Source organism: Netta rufina (assembly GCF_964035555.1).
Source record: "Netta rufina genome assembly, chromosome: 5".
Classification (NCBI taxonomy): Eukaryota; Metazoa; Chordata; class Aves; order Anseriformes; family Anatidae; genus Netta; species Netta rufina.
Window position 1 is genome coordinate 49,214,924 of NC_140128.1, and position 18,214 is coordinate 49,233,137.

At 44.4% G+C, this 18,214-nt stretch overlaps 1 protein-coding gene across 1 annotated transcript in view; it reads right to left on the minus strand.

The window, feature by feature from the left end:
• The window catches only part of ITPK1 (inositol-tetrakisphosphate 1-kinase), a 140,332-nt gene that overhangs the window by 8,047 nt on the left and 114,071 nt on the right, over positions 1–18,214 (minus strand). The window contains exons 6-10 of the mRNA XM_084287305.1: positions 14,476–14,574; positions 12,545–12,585; positions 7,710–7,875; positions 5,792–5,859; positions 4,155–4,317 (exon numbers count right to left, since the gene is read on the minus strand). Of these exons, the coding sequence (XP_084143431.1) occupies positions 4,155–4,317; positions 5,792–5,859; positions 7,710–7,875; positions 12,545–12,585; positions 14,476–14,574 (537 nt within the window). The remainder of the gene's footprint in view (positions 1–4,154; positions 4,318–5,791; positions 5,860–7,709; positions 7,876–12,544; positions 12,586–14,475; positions 14,575–18,214) is intronic.

An 18,214-nucleotide genomic window follows, 5' to 3' on the forward strand; every position in this document is an offset into this window, starting at 1 on the left:
CTTGCTTATGTAAAAGCCATGGGATTAGCCTTCAAATCTACTCAGAGTGCTTCCAGCTCCCTGGGAATAAGCCATCTCCATAGTAACAGCTTTAATATTCAGCGAGGAGACCCACAGTACCCTAGAGTGTTTCATGTCTGCTTGGTGAAAACAAGCCAGCCTTGTTTGAGGGCACACGGCAAACTCACAAAGAAGTTACATTAAATATTTACTGGGAATAAGGTGGCTAGCTATCCAGTCCTAAAAGCAGCAGATGCTACAGAGTAAGGACGCATATATACATTTGAGGCAAGCTTCCTCTGTGCTGGCCTGCTGCACACTGGGTGGAAAGACCCAAATAATTCTGCTTGGTCACTGAGAAGAAAGTTCACACCATTAAAAAAATATATACAAGGAAGGGAGGAAGAGAACCAGGGTGTCTCAACTCTTGAGTCACGATATGGGGAAGGCTGCAAATTCTGTCGGTATTGCCTCACTCTCTTCACGGGCTGCTGCTGCAGATCTTTCAAAAAGAAAGATCTTCAGGGCTGAATTTTGCTATGACGAAAAGTCTCCAGAGTCCTCTGGCAGGGCATGGATAGGAAGGAAGTCACCCAGCAAACACAAATGAAAACAGGTACCCTGCACCTCTGAGCTCTGCAGAGTCAAGAAATGCCTGTGGGCACTGTTACGCTAGTGCTGGAGATGCTGCACACCTGACTGGAACAGACCTTCCTTGGCCTGGCACCCGCTCTGGTTTTCTGCACCTTGGGCAGAGAGAACTGGAGAGCCCGGGGCCTGCTCTGGCAGCAGCATGCCCACGCACACAGGGAGCACGTCCAGATCTGATGCTTCCAGCTGCCAAATATAAGCACAGAGCCAGAGGGTCACACGTCCTGGTGACAGGCAGCTGCTCGGGCTCAGTGAGATCCCCAAGGAATCCCCAGCCACTGCGACACAGCAGTGGGCCCCATGGAGCCTCTTCTGTCCGTTACCTGAGGTCACAACACAAAATCCATGCACTATGTGCCTAGGCCTGCAGTTCAATGTCTCAGCTGGTAACCACAGCTAAATATAGCCCAGGCGGTTTCCTACAGAACAGCAGACACAATAGGCCTTCTGGGCATTTATCTTTAAAATCTTTTTGAGGCGTAGCTGGTGCTAAATGAAGCAGATAACAAATAACACCCTCCTACGGGTACACCTTGCTGTGTGGCAGGCAGCTAAGCACCACAGAGCCACTCGCTCGCTCCCTCCCTCCCCTCCGCAGTGGGATGGGGGAGAGAATCAGAAAAAAGCTAAAATTTGTGGGCAGAGACAAAGACAGTTTAATAGGACAGAAAAGGAAGGGAAAAAATATTAATGACAAAAGAATATACAAAACAAATGACGCAATGTGCAACTGGGGTGCAGCAGCACCCCGGTTTTATTGCTCAGCACGTCCTCATGTGGCATGGGGCATCCCTTTGGCCAATTTGGGCCAGCTGTCCTGGCTGGGTCCTCTCCCAGCTCCTTGTGCGCCCTCAGCCTGCTCACTGGCAGAGCAGTGTGAGAAGCTGAAAAGTCCTTGGCTTAATGTAAGCATTGCACTGCAACACCTAAAACATCAGTGTGTTATCAGCATTATTCCCATCCTAAGTCCAAAACACAGCACCATACCAGCTACTGGGAAGAAACTTAACTCTACCTCAGCCGAAACCAGGACACATCTGCTCTAAATTCTAACTTTACATAATCTCAAGATAACATCCATGGATTGGCAGGTTCAAATGAGCTTCAAACCTGATAGACACAAAAGACAGAAGAAAGGCAGCCAATCCCCTGGGAGCTGGACATGGCTTTGGTCAGGCCTGCCCCGTGCTGTAGCTTGAGCTCCATGAAAGAGGCTTTGAATGCTCCTGAAAGGGCACCTCTTCCTCTCCCTCCCCAAAATGCCGTGGTGCATTGTAATGTAACAGGTCCCCAGGGGGTCTAACTTAGCTCCAATTTGGCTCTTCTGCAATCCTTGCAGGACAGGATGACCTGAGCAGGAGGAATGAGGGAAAGGCCCTTCCTGAGACTGCAGTGAGCCAGGAACAGTGTGATCCCACTCCTGACACAGCCCATCGGGGACTCTTTTGAGCAGGGCTGCATTTCAGCTGCTCATTTACAAGGTGCTGACTTCATTGATGAAGTCAGTCCTTGAAGCTGCTCATCCTCAAATCAAACAGGCCCCTGGAGCGAAACGCATCTGCCTGGCCTGAATGTGCCTTTGAGCAGCAGGATATTCCATGTTGAGATATAAATTTTCTTTGCTGTTGTATTTTACCCTGTTACTTCTCTTCTGATGTCAGCAGCCCCTAAAAGCACCTCATCTCTCAGTTCTGCTATCTTCTACAGATTTTAAGACCCCCAGCATTCTCTCTTCCACATGTCTTGTTCCTGCTGCTATCCTCTGGACTTTCTCCAACTGGTCTTTAACACCCTACTCCATGGTGATAAAACCAGTAGATACCTTCACTACCCACGTGTTCACCACCCCAAAAAAAAAAAAAAATGCTGTGTGAGACCCAATGTAGAACTGTCCACAAGAACCTATCCTGTGCTTTCAGGTATCTTGAAAGGGTTCTATTAAGATGACGTCTCTTCAAGGTCCAATTATTGTGCAGACTGAAATGCAGGACTTGGGTTGAGTATCAAAAACTACTGCCTTAGGGCAGAAGCACAGCAGAGCATGAGCATTACAAGGAGACATTACTCCTCTTTAAATAGTTAAGTTTGCCACTAGCTGCCCCCCAGTCTGGGCTTTTCACCATTTCAAGAAAAGGTGAAGTTCAGTCAGTGCAAAGTACCAAATCCAGAACAATACTCGCAAATAAAACATTACCCCATCAACAGACTGCAAAAAATGAATGCAAAATTCAGGATTGCAGGGGGATGTCTTACATTGCTGACTTCAATACCCAGTGTCTGAAATATACACCCATTCATAAAACAGATTTGGCTCCATCTGACACCTAATTTAGGTTGTTTCACTGCTCTTGACAGAAGAGTTTTCATAGATTTGCAGACTGCATCAACACCATATGGTAGAACCAAGCAGCAAAGTGACCTTAGAACAGCAGGGCTGGAGGAAGAAGGAAGCCAGTCACTGTAGAGACAGACAGGCAAGACACAACAGGGCAGCACTGGGACTGAGGACTTGGACTGGTGGATCAGGGCAGGGTTTCTAGTGTAAAGATACCTCAGCCACACTGAAAATTCAGTCTTCAGGGACAGCTTAAACTATGTGAGAGTCTGCCTGTATCTCTGGAAACAAACAAGACTATTCGGGTAACAATACAAAATTCTCAAAGAGAAAAAACTCATGCAAAACACCATTAGATGAGATAATCTTTTTTTTTTTGTGATAGACAAGAATCCAACACAAGTGACAGAGCATTATTGTTTCCTATTATACACACTTACAACTCCTTCTAACAATTCCAGTGGTCAAGGAGCTTGTTTAGCTGTTTCCAAGACATATATTGCACTAACAAAGAGGAGGACAAATTTATCCATTTTCACGAGGTGTATTCTATTGTTTTACTCCAGCATTCACCTATGATAATATGCAAGGATATTTAAACCTTTATAGCAGCTTCTGTGAACCAGCCATTTTATCATCTTCCTCAGATTCCTGGTACTGCTTTTGTTCACAAGAAGTGTTTTAATGGGGAATCAATTTGCACAGGAATAAATTTTCTAGGGAACAGTTTGCTGCTTTCACCCCCTCAACACTTTTATTGGCTCAAAGTCTAAAGAAAAATAATCTCAGAGGCTCTCTTAAAATATAATGTATTATTCCTCTCTTCATCTTCAGAATGAGAGACAAGGCTAGAAAGGTCAGGTCCCTGCACACAGTCCATGCTCCAGTTCCTGGGCGACTCCAGGGAAGAGCATGGAAGTCAAGTTACAGCCAGTCACTAAACATTGACTGTATCTCCTAAAAGCTATTATTTCAGTAGCCTGTTCCACGTCTATGTTAGGGTTGTGCCCTTGCTAGATTAAACAGTGTCTGATCTCAGGATAATTTTGCCTGCTGCTCTCCCTTTCCCCACCTGGAAAGCACTGATGTGAGACACCAGCAGCAAAACTTCACACTAAGCACACACTGCATGGCTTCAGCAAAGCATGAGTGGAAGGGCCTTTCTCACCTGGGAATGCATTTATATCAATGACTGCATGCTGCCCGGTCTGATTGTTAATGATGATATCAATGCCAAAGAGGGAAACTCCCAGAGCTTGTCGCAGTGCCTTCGAGATTTCCCGGATGACGTCGTCGTTTGGCCGCTCAAATACTCCTTCGATTTTATCCAGCTATAGTGGAAAAAGACACATTACTAAGGGACTCTGAAACAATCTTCTCAGTGGAAAGATCAAATTTCATTTTTCAGGTGTACATCCACCAAATCTAATTGCAGAGAACTGGTGGCATGATACAGAAAGAAACAAAGAGAAACTTATTTCGTAATTCGGAATCCTACGTGTACCAGAAGTTCACCATCTCTAGAGCACCTAGGTTGTTATTTCGTATCAGTGCAGTTCCTTGAACGACATGTCAGCGTAGGAATCAATGGAGAATCACTATTTTAAGTACTACATCTTAATCTTAAAAAACAAAACCAGCTGACCAGTTTAACCCTGTGCTGCAAATGCTCTGGATATCAATCTGTTATTTCAACGTAGATTAAGGCCTATGTCGAAGGACTGGTAAGACAGACTCCTACTAGTTTCATTTGAACCATACAGAACAACTCAGCTGGTATCTTCAAGGCAGCAGCTAATTCAGAGAGCAGCTAATTCAGCTAATCTTTCATGTGAGTTTTCATCTCTAAGTTATTCTACAGACATCTATTATTAAGAATAACTCAGGTTACTTATGACTGGAAGATGTCATTTTTTCATGTTTTAAACAAGACTTTATGCAGCAAAAGTATATGTACGCCTACAGAAGCATGTAGGGAATATGTATGTATAGGACCAGAGCGTATATTCTCTCAAAGTTTAAAAGTAGATTAACCTACAGAAGGATTTACGACTAGCACAATTACAGCTTTAAAATTTAACATGCCCATCAGTCATTTACACAACTTAAATTTAATCATTACTACTACCAAAAGTACTCCCAAATAGAGCTTGTGAAACAGAAAAGAATCTGGAAACTCAGAGATTTAAAGGACCCAGTCCTGCAAAGTGACTTTCACAGCAGTTGAGTACCTTCGGCCTTGTTTGGATTCATACATACAAAACTCATTACAAGGACTGGTAATGCAAGCATTAAGGCATAGCACCTGCTTGCACTGTGGGACTCAGAAGACCCCCAGAAATGGTCCTCTGGTTGCAGCGCAGCAAAGCTTGCACTGCAGCCATTTACTGTCTGTCCCTCTGTGGTCGTGCCCAATGCAATTTCTCTGCTTGAATTTTCACCATTTGTCTTTCCTCACAGAACTGAGTCCTAAAAGGCTGATTTATGCTTATGAAGCTCTCTGGACAGGAAAAGGGCAGACATTTATATTCAGAAGCTTCCTCTTCCCTTTGTCTAGATTAGATTTGGGGAGTTTAAGCCTGGTGAGCAGCAGACAGGCCTGTATCAGTGCTTCCTCACCAGAGCTCGGTAAGGAATACCAGAGGGACACACAGTCATGCTGGTTCGTTGTACCAAACAGACCTCAGCCTGCAACACAGAAGCAGACAACTTGTGAAGGAGAGTTGCTAGCTACTGATGCTTTGATAAGAAAGGACTAGATAGTTTTTCAGCCGTGACAGGACAAAAAAGATCCAGTGTACTTACTGCTGTTAAGACAGATGATGATTCTGGCTTTGAGACATTGTGGCTGTTGAAAAATATCGATTCTCTGTCTGGAATTAAAAGAAGGTTGTAAATAACTTTATAGTGGATTTTAGTATCCCAAGAATTAGTGCAAGGAACAGTAGATGGCACTGCAGCCCAGGGAACCCAGACTTGATCAATACTGGGCAGTCCCCTGCACCATCCACCTGCAAGCCTGCTCATACAACTTGGCTGTGAGCACAGGCAGAAAACCACGGCCCTGTCCAACCATGGTTTCTGGACCTCAGCTTATAGATAAATAGAACTATAAGGAGTTAACACAAACCAGTTTTGATTCCTCCACCAAAGTCAATTCATAATGAAGTTAAATTTCTACTAATTTGATACATTCAATGTGGCACGGGAAAGCATGCAATAGAAAAGAAAAGCTGCTGTCACAGCAGGCATCAGATTGATAGCACCCAGTTTACAGTGAGAGCACTTTTGCTGTGGAGGAAGGCAGGAAATTTTATGGTCTGGACCTGGCCTCCTTTTGGAAGCACCTTAGGAATGCAGGAGACACCCTGAGGTGACCAAAGCCACTAATGTACCATGGTGGTACCATGAGGAGAATTGCACCAACACCTTCCTTTCCACTCCGTCTGCCCTGGAGGTTTCTAATACCACCATGTACTCTTCTTGCCTCTCCTCCTGTCTAGAAAGGCTCTATGCTTTCAGACAGTCAGCTCCTGGGAGTGCTTCACAGCCACCAGACCCGCCTCATCGTTGGACCTGCTTCATCAGGTGCCTGTAGTGCAGCCCCCTTGGGACTCCCAGTGGTATGGGTAAGCCAGACACTTGTCCTAATCTGCCCACAAAACTTCTTTTTGTGTGGGCTTCCAGACAACTTTAAAGTCTGACACTAACTGATGAGACATTAGCAAAGCCATTTTTAGAAAGAAGCCTTAACATGTTCTCTTCCTGCAAAAGTACAGACCAACTGTCATGGTACTTGATGTGAGCACAGCTCCAGGCCTACTTCATTGGGTTAGGACACTCAGCATGCCTAAAATGCCACACACAGCTACAGACAAGGCCTTTGACCAGGATCCTACTGAACCCCACGTAAACTAAGTATGTGCTCGTGTGTGGAACACAATAGTGAGCACACGCTGACACATTAAGATCAGCAGAAACAAAGAAAAGTGACAAGACACTGGCACTTGTTCATTTCCTTCAGCTTGCTACCTTCCCCTCCCTCCACCACCTGCTGGATTTGTACAGGACTCCATCCCCTGGGAGCTCCGAGGGGCACCAAGCACCTTCACAGCCTGCGTATGCTCAGGGACTGCTGTGAAGAGACATACAGGAGGGTCACTGTCCTTACTGACAAGTCCCTTCCTCCTGCCCTCCAACACAGCTGGTATCCACACACCAAAGGAAGCTTCCCATTAGGGTTTACAGCACTGGGCCTCACATGTACAGAGAGGCTCATTTAGGGAAAGCACAAGTGATCTTTAATTTAAACACACATAAATAATCAAGGTAAAAATAGGGAGAGGAAGTTCTGAAGCGATAGAATCCAGGAAATTCTCTCCAAAGCACATTTATAAACAAACTCCGGAACAAATGACATATGAACTTACTGTGAAATTAGAGAATTTCTCTGTCTCCCCCCTTCCACATGACATAAAACACTGTTTCTAACAGGTAAGACTCAGGTTACTGTTACATAAATATTTACTATATGAATGTCATTCATATATATTCCAGAGCCCGTGAGTTATCTCCCTTCCTAGTGAAATACTACAGAAGAGGTAATATGGTATATAACAACCAGATGCATTCATTTCAGCAGCTTTTTCAAAGGGTTTTTTTGGAGATGTTCATTGCCAAGGCTGTAAGAACCGACATTTCATTTCAGATTGGCCTGACGTACCTGAGATTCCAGCAGAGAAGTTTTTCAAAGATGGTCTCTTCACCACCGTGTAGGATTCCCCGACCACAAACACTTTATAGAGCACAGCGTTGTGATTGATGAAGCTCTGAATGACACAAGGGGGGCGGACAGCCTTCAGGCCCTCCTGGTTGAAGATGATCGCCATCTGAAAACACACACACACACACAGTTGTGCACAAGCCTTTGAATAAATTCACATATTCCACCAAGCAGTGAGGGGGAACATCTACCGCTGGATATATATTGGCCAAGGGTGAATCCCTTCTCAGCAGCTCGTACGATTTCATTACATTTCATGTCACTGACATGTAACTCTCCAGGCACAACTGGCCCTGTAGCTTTCACTTTCAATGACATTTTTTTCTCAGCTCTCTGAGATTTCATTTACCCACTTCTAGTTAGGATGCTACTGCACTTGCAGGTTTTTAGAAGAACAGAAATGGTAAAACATTTGACCTGTACTGCCAACAAAGCCTGCGTTAGACACAAGCTTGTATCACCAGAACAACAGAAGTGCAAATGAGCAGGTCTGTATACTAACAATACAAGTTCTTCTCTGCAGCTGTATCCTGTGGTTTGGTGCAGTCCACTTGCAGTGTCCTAAGCAACAAGATTTTACCCACATCGTCAGAGAACTTTTTCCAGCACCTAGCAGTTCTTACTAGTAGCAAATGCTGTGCCAATGATTTTCTTGGCTTGGTTTCACCTCATTATTCCAAATGTATAGTCACCATGAAGGGACTGGAAAAAATATGCCAAAAAGGAAGTCATTTATAGGGCCTTAATGATGAACACCAGCTGCCACAAACAACTGAAGTGATGCTGGTAGGTGCAGAGGAGTACAAGCCAGCATATCTTCAGCATGTTACACTGCTCTTTGCATAGATCCTTCCACCAGCATGCTTACATGCACATTAAATTATCACGAACATGGTGCCCTATCCTTGAGCAAGGATAAACTTAGGTTTGTTCTCAATCCTCCAAACCCTAAAATAGCTATGCTCTAGTTATCTGCACATGGACCTCTCTTCATCATTCCAGTGACACTGGGCCTCATTATCCACAGAGGCAGAAGGGAGTTTTGACAGTCAGGTCAGTGTGAGTAAGGACTATCCAAGGTGAGACAATCTGATGTAACGTTTATCTTCCCTTCTTTTGAGCAAAATTGCCTCCCAGAGGTAGAGATCCTTGGTTAGAGCACCTTCCTCCACTGAGGAGCTGTCAAGACAACAGTTAACCTTCCATTTTTTGTTCCTGCACCAACCTCATTAAGTGCAGGATGCCCAACACTTGCCAGAAATACTCCTAAGCTCTGAAAATGAGTTTTTCATCTGTGTCAGTATTTTCTCACTGGCCTCCTTGAGCCTAGTATTTCATTTGGGATGTGAGACAGTCCAGAGAGGCTAAAAGAACTCCTGTCCCACAGTGACTCCATGGCAATATACAGAATAAAACTGGAGCTTCCTGCCTCAGCACGGTACAGGTGAGTTATCTTTCCACATGCTTCCTGTCAGTTTTCGTGCCTTCTGAGATCAGCTGCATCTTAGTCAGAGTCACTGGAAGGATTTTACAAAGAAACTCTTCCACTTAGTGCTCTCTCACTCATACTTTATAACATGTAAGATCAGCTGCTCATTTGCTGTACAGCATACTGTCAGACTGAGTTCTTGTTAACACCTTTGCTCCTGTAATAAAAATAGTAAATATAACAGGTTTGTTGTTCAAAAATATAGCCATGGTAAGTGATGTAGTGACTACACATTTATAGTTAAAAGTCTAAGCACATTTTTATCTCTACCTGACTATTTATTATTCTGTTTTCCTCCTTATCTGGCAGACCACTTAGGATCACATAATTGTCTGCAAGCATGCACAATGACTCAGTAGATTAGCATTTTCTGAGTTCAAGTCAGTGTGTGCATTCAATGAGTACGTGCAGCTGATATTCTCACTCTGTCTCTGTTATACCTTGTGCTACCTGGTTGACACACAGACTGAATGTGTGAGTGGTAATAACCTGTGCAAGAAACCCACTCTAACCAGCAGAATTGTCCCACAAGATGATTCACAGCCATAACACCGTAACCCATTTGTTTCTCACTGGTAGCAAGAACCGCTGTGCTTTTCCTCCTTGTGCACAGACTGCTCATTTCATAATATCTACAATGTCACACTGGTATGAACTATATTGGTCCTAACCTTCAAGTACTCTCTGCAAATATTAGTTAATTAATTCCTGCAAGCCACTGCTTTGAAAGACAAGCAGGAACTTATCACCCTTTTTTTATGGATGTGGAAACCCCAGATATTTATCTGCTCAGTACAGAACCAACCCAGTGGAAAACCACATGAAACCTTTCTTCTGCAGAGCTCTGTGCTGACAGCCCGATGGACTAGCACACAACCCATCCAATCCCCATGGTGCAGTGTTGTGCTGGTTCACTGTGATGTCTCATGACTTTTAGCATGCATGAATACAGCTCCAAGAATCTGCTTGCAGGGTGCACTTGCTCTTTGTCATCTAGCACAGACCTGCTGTCTCTGGCAGTAACATGGGAACAACACTTTATATCATAATTTCCAAATGGCATTCCTCATTATAGATGCAGAGTTCTTTTGAAGGCAAAACAAAACATTTGGCACCAAGAAATATTACTGACAATGTCCTTAAGGAATTCAGTCTGAAAAAACAGAGTGATTCTCTGCCTTTTCATTCCTCCCTGCTCCACATTTAGAAGAAGAGCCATTCTGGACATGTTTCTTCAGGTTATGGGTCCCAGTGATTTCTCACAGCAGGTTTACCAAAGGGCAGTTGTATTCTGACCTACCAGCAAACGGGCAGGAGAACCTTTAGGAATCATCTCGGTTCAATTCTAACAGAAATGGTGTTGGCAAAGCAGGGCTTAAGCGCTGCACTGGCTGATGCGACTCGGAGCGCAGAGGCCACGTGGAACTGCGGGACACCACCAGCAGCCCAGCTACCAGCACCTTGGCTTAGCTAGCTTGTGCCTTCACAGCGAGACACGACATCTGCCAGCCAAAGCTGGCACCAAGCCCAAACCGAAGCCTACACCTCCAGCTGTCCCTGGTAGCCAGTCCTGGATCTTTCTAACAGGCATCTTAGGAAGAAAAGCAAGTCTCTGGCCAGGCTGGGTTCTAGTGTCAGTGTCAGCTTTGCAGTGGGAATCTCTCTACAGAAAATTAAGCAATTTACTAGAAGTAAAGGGAGAAGCCATTATTAAAACAGGCAACAATTTCTTGCTCCCAGACCCATGGTCCATCTTTTAGACAGACTCTATTTAAGCAGACTATTTATTCTATGCTCCCCTTGTCATTACTGTCCATAAGACAGCATTTATACAACAGATCCTCTCTGATCATAAATACATTTATGGATCACACCTGAGAACACAGCAACTCCAAAAGTGATGACTACTACTACTAAATATGTAAAGTACCATGCAAGACTTCAGGCTTTTTTTCAGGGGACTCTCGTAAACTCTAGTTATACGTTCCTGTGATAAAGTGCAGCCTGCAACTATATTTTAGCCTACTTTTTGCTCAGAAAATGGAATTCTGGCAGAAGGCTGCGGTATGTCTGCACTGTATAAAGGAACAGCAAGGAAATATTCACCAGGAAAATGGAAGTCCCTGAAAGCTTCACACATTTCAGGGTGCAGACGCAGAGACAGAAAAACATCACAGAAAGCTACACAGAAAAATCAGCAGAGAACCCAGGGTTTTAAATTCATTAACGATCCACTCCCAAGTGCTCTCAGCAAAAATTTATAGCAGCTGCTCCAGCAAACTAACAGGGCTGTCTGTCATGCTTGTAAAATGATCCATGGTTAAGGCCTGAATGAAAAATCTAGCTGCATTTTTAAAAGTAAGTGCTGGTCATTCAAAATTTCAGCTGTAGGCATTCTGTTAATCTAGACTGACATTTCACTTCAGGGCCTTCAGTTTTCAGACATGCTGCAGCAGCATACTGCACATTTCAGGAGCAGCTGGGAAACCTGGAACGATCACCACGCTGCTAACAAAGGAAGCCAGGCATTCTTAGAGCCAGCAGGGAGGGCAGGATTCTCAACACCGAGCTGTGGTACGCAGGAAGGCAGGAAGCACAAATGGAAAAGAATTAAATCAGGACTCAGCTCAGCTAAATTTAGAGGAAGCTAAGCTCACGGAGAATGCACTCCTTCCAGGAATACAGAATGATTTTAACTGCAGTTGCCTTACGGGAATAAGGGAAAGCAGATAATTCTAGCAGCTCTGTCCTTCCCACAGCTCCAGCCACGTTATTACGACTGAACATGCCTGGAAACAGCCACTATTTGCTGTTCCCTTCCCCACAAGGAGAGGAACCAGCCTGCCTTCACTCACACCTGTGCTTCATCTGCAGCACAAAACCATTTCTTATCAGTACCACATACACACTGGAAGGAAACATCACAGGGTGAAAACGTGCACCCCTTAGTGTAACCTCCCACCAAAAGCAAGGCTGATGAAGGAGATGCCTTGCAGACAGCTTGATTGGAGACTACAAGCTACTAGAAGGAAGAAAACTAGACCATGGAAGCTTGAAACTGCTAGAAAGAACTTTTATGTCAAGAGGTTAAAGTCCAATTTAGCTACATTTCAGATAAATTTGAAAAAAATAATGGTGTTATTAAATCCAAGGGAGGGGTGGGGGAAGGAGAATGATTTGGGCATGGCCTTCATTCTGCCTGCTACAGGATCAGAGAGCACCAGACAAACCACCCTGAGGGAAGGGGAAGCAGGGGGAAAACACTGCAATGTTTTTTTTAACTCACCTCATGAGAGTTGGTTCCATGGGCCACTCTGGTTTTACAAACTGGATAAAGATAAAAGAAAAAAAAAAATACACCACTGAGACAGGGCACACAAAACATTTACAAATCCATTCCCACCCACTCCTACAAACACTGGATTCACCAGCCCAAGGCACTGACTGTACCAGATAACACTGACAGCCTCTGCCTCAAACAGCATCCTCAGCCACTGCAAAGCTTGGCTTGCTCCAAGCCCTCCTCTCTCAACTCCTCTTGCAACCGACGTGCAAACAGAGGTCATTTGTGGGACTGGACAGATTTGCAAAGCATCAGCTCAGGAGTTAGTACCACTGCTGGTACTGCCATCCTGCCCACTCAGAGGGCTTCCTCACAAGTCTGGGGTTCTGCCTGAGGCTGGAGCTATTTACATGTAGCACAAAAACCCACTGTCTTGGAAACAAGGGAGCTGGGAGACAGTGGAAACCAACTGCTTTTCCTGCTTCCCTGTTCCTGGGGAAGGATAGGAAAACAAATGGTCTGAACCAAACTAAGATACAACGTGTTTTTCACAGGCAACCATAAAGAGGGACAAAGAAGTAGAAAGAGTCCTGCAGTTCTGCTTTCTCCTGCGTATTTCTTATCTGCTCTGCATATTCTGGTTCTCATCTCCTTACTAAAACTGGTAAGGGGGGAAGAGAGGGAAGAAAATCTACGGTCTTGCTGTTATGAAACCAGGAAAAAAGCTGAAGGCCCCAGGAGCTGCAGGATGAGTAGGGCTGATGGTATTTATATGTTAAACAGAGGAGATAAAACTTGCATGTGGTAAAGGGGTGGATAAGACAAGACTTCTTTGGGGATTGCTGGAAGAATAAAACTGCCAGGCAAGAGGACAGGCAGCTATGAAAGGCAGATGACCTGCACTGGAGTCCAAAATAAGTCATAACTGGAAATTTTGGAAAGTGGTGTATGATGTCTCACAGACACATGCTCTGGAAAGCGGGAGAGTTTGGGGGGAAAAAAAAAAGAAAGAAAACCAACAAGAAGCAGGAAAAAGCACTCCCCACATCACTCTTGTTATTTTGTAATTTTATCATGACTTAGAGGGATTGATCCAGGCCTTCTGAGTACGTAGGCTATGCTGTTTGATACAACACTGAGAAGACAGTGCACGTGGGGTGAGGAGGGGGTGTCAAAGCCATTCAGGGAGCTCTAAAGTACTGCTTTGCAATCTAGCTTCAAGAGATCTGTCTGTCTCTTTTTGGAGAGCAATGGCAGCAAGGGCAAAACATGCTTTTTCCACACAACTTTACCTCTGAACCTTACAAATGAGGCAAACACCAAGGGAACAAACACCGACTAACCAATTCAGCTCACTTTATACTGCAAAGAATCAGATAAAGGAATGAATTTAAGCACAAGTTCTACAACAAAACCTGCTAAAAAGCACAAACAGATCACAGCAGCTGTTTGAGACTGTGGGCCTTTGGTGCCTGATAACTACATTTTACATTCTTTCTTCTACCTTCTAATATTGTATTTGCAGCCTGGACCAGGGAAAGGAAGGAGTGGTGAAAAAAGGGGCAGCCAGCAAGGGAATGATTGTCACGAGAAAAACAATGAGCACAGCTGGCAGGAGAAACTTCTTGTACAAGTTCAGGGCAAGAGGCTAACTTTGTTAGAACTATTAGCAAATCCCAGGAACACATGTTTACTGTAGAGAGGTGTTTAAAGTAACGAACATCAATAAAAAGCTAAGTAAAAGCTGATAGGGAGGGATTTTGTTCCACATTCCAAGCAGACTGCTTCACAGCCATTTGCTTCAGGAAGGTTTTAACCTGTACACTTTGGCAGTGAACCACGCACTTCTACAATGTTGGCCACAATGTTCCTGAGGGAGCATGTGCAATATTAAGAGCCTACCAGAAGCACCAATGAAAAACCCATTTACATACTGAAAGGGAATGCCAGTCCATTCTTCTCTATAAGCTGCATGGTATCTTCTCCACAGGCACTTGTCAGCTCCATGAAGGGTGGTGAACAGATCCTCTCATCTGCAAGACAAAAAGAGTCCACATGAAGATCAGGGTTTACCCTCTCAGTCACATCATTACAAGCTATCTCCAGACAAACTGCTTCTTGAGAGTCTTGGCTATACTTTTACAGTCAATATTAAAGTATCAGAAAGATTATCAGTCAGTTATGAATTCTCAATTCTGAAAACATTTCAGAAGATGAAATGTCAATTTTCAGACACACTAAAATGGAAATACAAAGTTCACATCTTCACAGGTAGGCAGGCAAAAAACATCACCCACTTAGGAATATGTAGCTGCACAAGACGTAACCAAGAAAGTAAAAAGCAACTGGGATCTTAGTTCTTAATATTATAACTACAAGTTGCATTTCCAAAGGCATTTTACAAAAACCTGTATGGTCAGCAAGTATGGCTGGAGCAGGCAGCCTCCCAAAGCAATCGTTACTGTAGGGCCACTCAGGTGCCAGATTCCTGAGTGGGTTTCTTTCAGCAAAGGTGCCAGACATGCTTTACAACCCACTGTCCATTAAGACATCCCTGTCACGAAAGCAGTACCCATCTGGCCTGATAAAGCCAGAGTCAGAGCACCTCTTTCCACTGAGACACCTTGGCAAAACTGTTCATTGGTCTTTGATCAAAGAGAAAAAAAAAAGCAACAACAAAGGAACCATGGTAAAATTGAATAGAGCAGTTCTGGTCCAGGGTGTTTCTGCTGATGTGTTTCTTGTTCAAATGAGGTTGTGGCATGGCTGCATTCAAAACTCGGCCCTCTTAGTGATTCAGTAGGTTGAAATGCTCTAGGACTCACGTCCTGTTTGCTGTGGGAGAACTTTGATTCCTCTACACATGCAGCAGGAATGTGTGGAAAGCACTGTAGGACTCAAAGTGCTCAGCCATAAATCTCCACCTCTCAAGAGGGCTGGATTGTGATTTCAAGTGCAAAGAGAACTTTGGCTTCAGCCACAGCTCTGGGACAGGTTAGCGAGCCCAAAGACAAAAGCTTTGCACACACTGACAAATTTAAATCAAGGACATCGCCCGAGCAGGAGCAACCATTGAAGTTAACTTGTCAGTGAGCACAGTCTTAAAAATACTGTGTCCACAGGGTTTTAGCTATGGCCAGGTTGACTTTGGAGTGACAAATTAGTTATAACTCAAGTTAGCTACACAGCATAGAGCCACAATTCAGAAAGGGTCTGCCAAAACTCACTTGTAAGTCTTATTTTCTTATTTCAAGGGACGCAGTGTGACACCTTGCTCCAAGAAGCAACCAGAGACAAGCAAAAATGATGGGAACAACTACGCCTAGCAAACTTAAGTAATGGGTTTGTATCAACCAGCAACTTGTCTTGAAAATAAGCAAAACAGGACTTAGTACCATCCATATCTACCCCAGTGAGCACAGAGAATCCAAACAGGTGGAGGCCACGTTGTGCAGATGCTACAGAAAGTGAAAAGCACACGTAAACTGAAAGCCCAGCAAAACTAACTATATACTCTCAGAGTGCTGCGCATCCGGAAACCACTTTATAAGCATTGTTTAAATTAATGTTTGTCACTTCATTTTAAGAATATGCTTATGCATTTCCTCGCATACAGAAGGGGAAATTGCAACACTGAAAACAACAGAGAGGAAAACCTCTGTATTTTGGTATACATATCTCAGTGCCTGCTTCAATGTTCTGAGAACATACAAGAACTCAGGACACTAGCAATGCTGTTGCTGCAAGAAGTTTTCTGTGAAAAGAGAAGTCTGTTTTCGTACATCCTAAACGGAGCAGAAAGATTGATACTTTGAGGTCAACCTCTAAAAAGCTAAACAAAACATCCCAGACTTCAAAGTTTTCACTTCATTGGTATGAAAACAGAAAGCAGCATCCAAAAGTGACAGGTACTGTAATATTTACAAGCCTTTGCCAGAGCTAAAGTTCCTTAGCTGGATGAATTTAAGGAATCAGATTTAGTTTACAGATACTTGGGAACAACTTTGCCTTGGCAGCTCTCCTACCCATATGCTTAGGGCTCACAAATAACTTTGCCTTCAGAGTGGAAATGCAGAGGGATGTACGGTTCCATCTCACTTCCCAAGCAAACAGCAATCGGAGACAGGGAGGTTTCAGCGCTCCTGCCAATTACAGGACACTTGCATGGAGAGATGAAGGAAGGAGCAGACAGTAATCTCTTTGACTTTGCACTTAGAAAAGACCACCTGGATCAACAAAAATGAGTGGAGAAGACTCTTAGCATCTCAAAGTGCTGCTGCTGACTTTGCACAGCAATGGCATTTTCTCCACCAAGAAGGCAATTCTAGCCCACTAAAGCCTCTAAACCAGACTGTTAGTTCATGGCCAGACCCGAGGACAAACAAACCCTCACTCAACCCAAGGTTTCAGTACAGCCTCCAGCTAGGAAGTGCTGCTCTGAGTTTAATTGCACACACCGCAATTCTGAAGGTAGCAGACAGTTTAAAAAAAGCCCTCCAGCTGTCAGTAGTGATCCCTTCTTCCTTCTCCAGGTGGCAAACACACTCTGAAGCTCTCTGGTCACCAGAGTCCCACTAACAGTGACTGCAGTTTCAGTACACCTCCTCTGTCTGCCCTGGGGTCCAGGACAGACCTAATTCCATCGCCACCGGCCCCGCCTGCACGCGGCCTCTGGAACCGCAGACATCAGAAAGAAAAATCTCTTTGTATGTCAGAGGAGCGCTGTGATGAAAGAGCCTGTATATTTTTATAGGGCACATTTACAGAGTGGTATTTCTTTATTTTTCCAAGTGCATGGTAGTCTGTCAGAGACCTGCCCCTGGAAACAGACAGAGCTGCAGGTGGGCCATGTCAAATGCAGGGCTGGCAATGAGGAAAGGCTACTCAAACCAGAGAGGGTTCAGCTCCCGCTTCAGACAACTACCAAACGTACCTGTACCATTCTTGTTGTGAGGAACAACACATCATCATTAAATGTAAGGTCAAAATGTTGTCACTGTGTCCCCACAGCCATCTTTGTCCCTGTCTTTACTGCATGTCTTGGCACATACTTTGCAGTGTCTGCTTTCTGTATTTTCTTTAAATTCTTCCTTTTCTTCAAGACTATCTGATCTCACAGGGTGCTTCCTGTCTCCTTTCTTTTTTACTTTCTGCATTTCCTCTCACCCCCATCCCCATTTCTTCTCTATGCTGATCTTTTTTAACCATTGTTTCTGTTCTTCTGTTCTTCCCAGCCGGGCCTGCTCTGGCCTGAGCTTTGTCAGCGCAGCGCTCCGCTCCAACCAAGCACCCTGAGGGTGAAGGAGGATCACCCGACTGATGAAGGCTGTGTACAGCATGATTAGCACTGCTAAACAACAGGAGAGAGGTGAAAGAGTATTCATAGCTAGGTGTTGGTGCCATGGAGGGGATTATTATGGATGAGGTTTAATGATAGCAACAGAAGCAATGGGATGTGAAGATGTGGAAGATGCAGACTGAGAACTGGTTGCGGAAAAATAGGTTTTCTGGCAGTGCAAACTGGGGGACATCTTAATGCTTGAGGCTTGCCCAAAGAAGAGATGTTGAGCAGTGGTCCCCTACCCAGGCCCTGTGCAACGCTGGTGGCCAGCAGACGGACTGCAAAACGATTACAAAGTACCCAAACCCCCAAAGGAAGAAGGCACAAGAAAC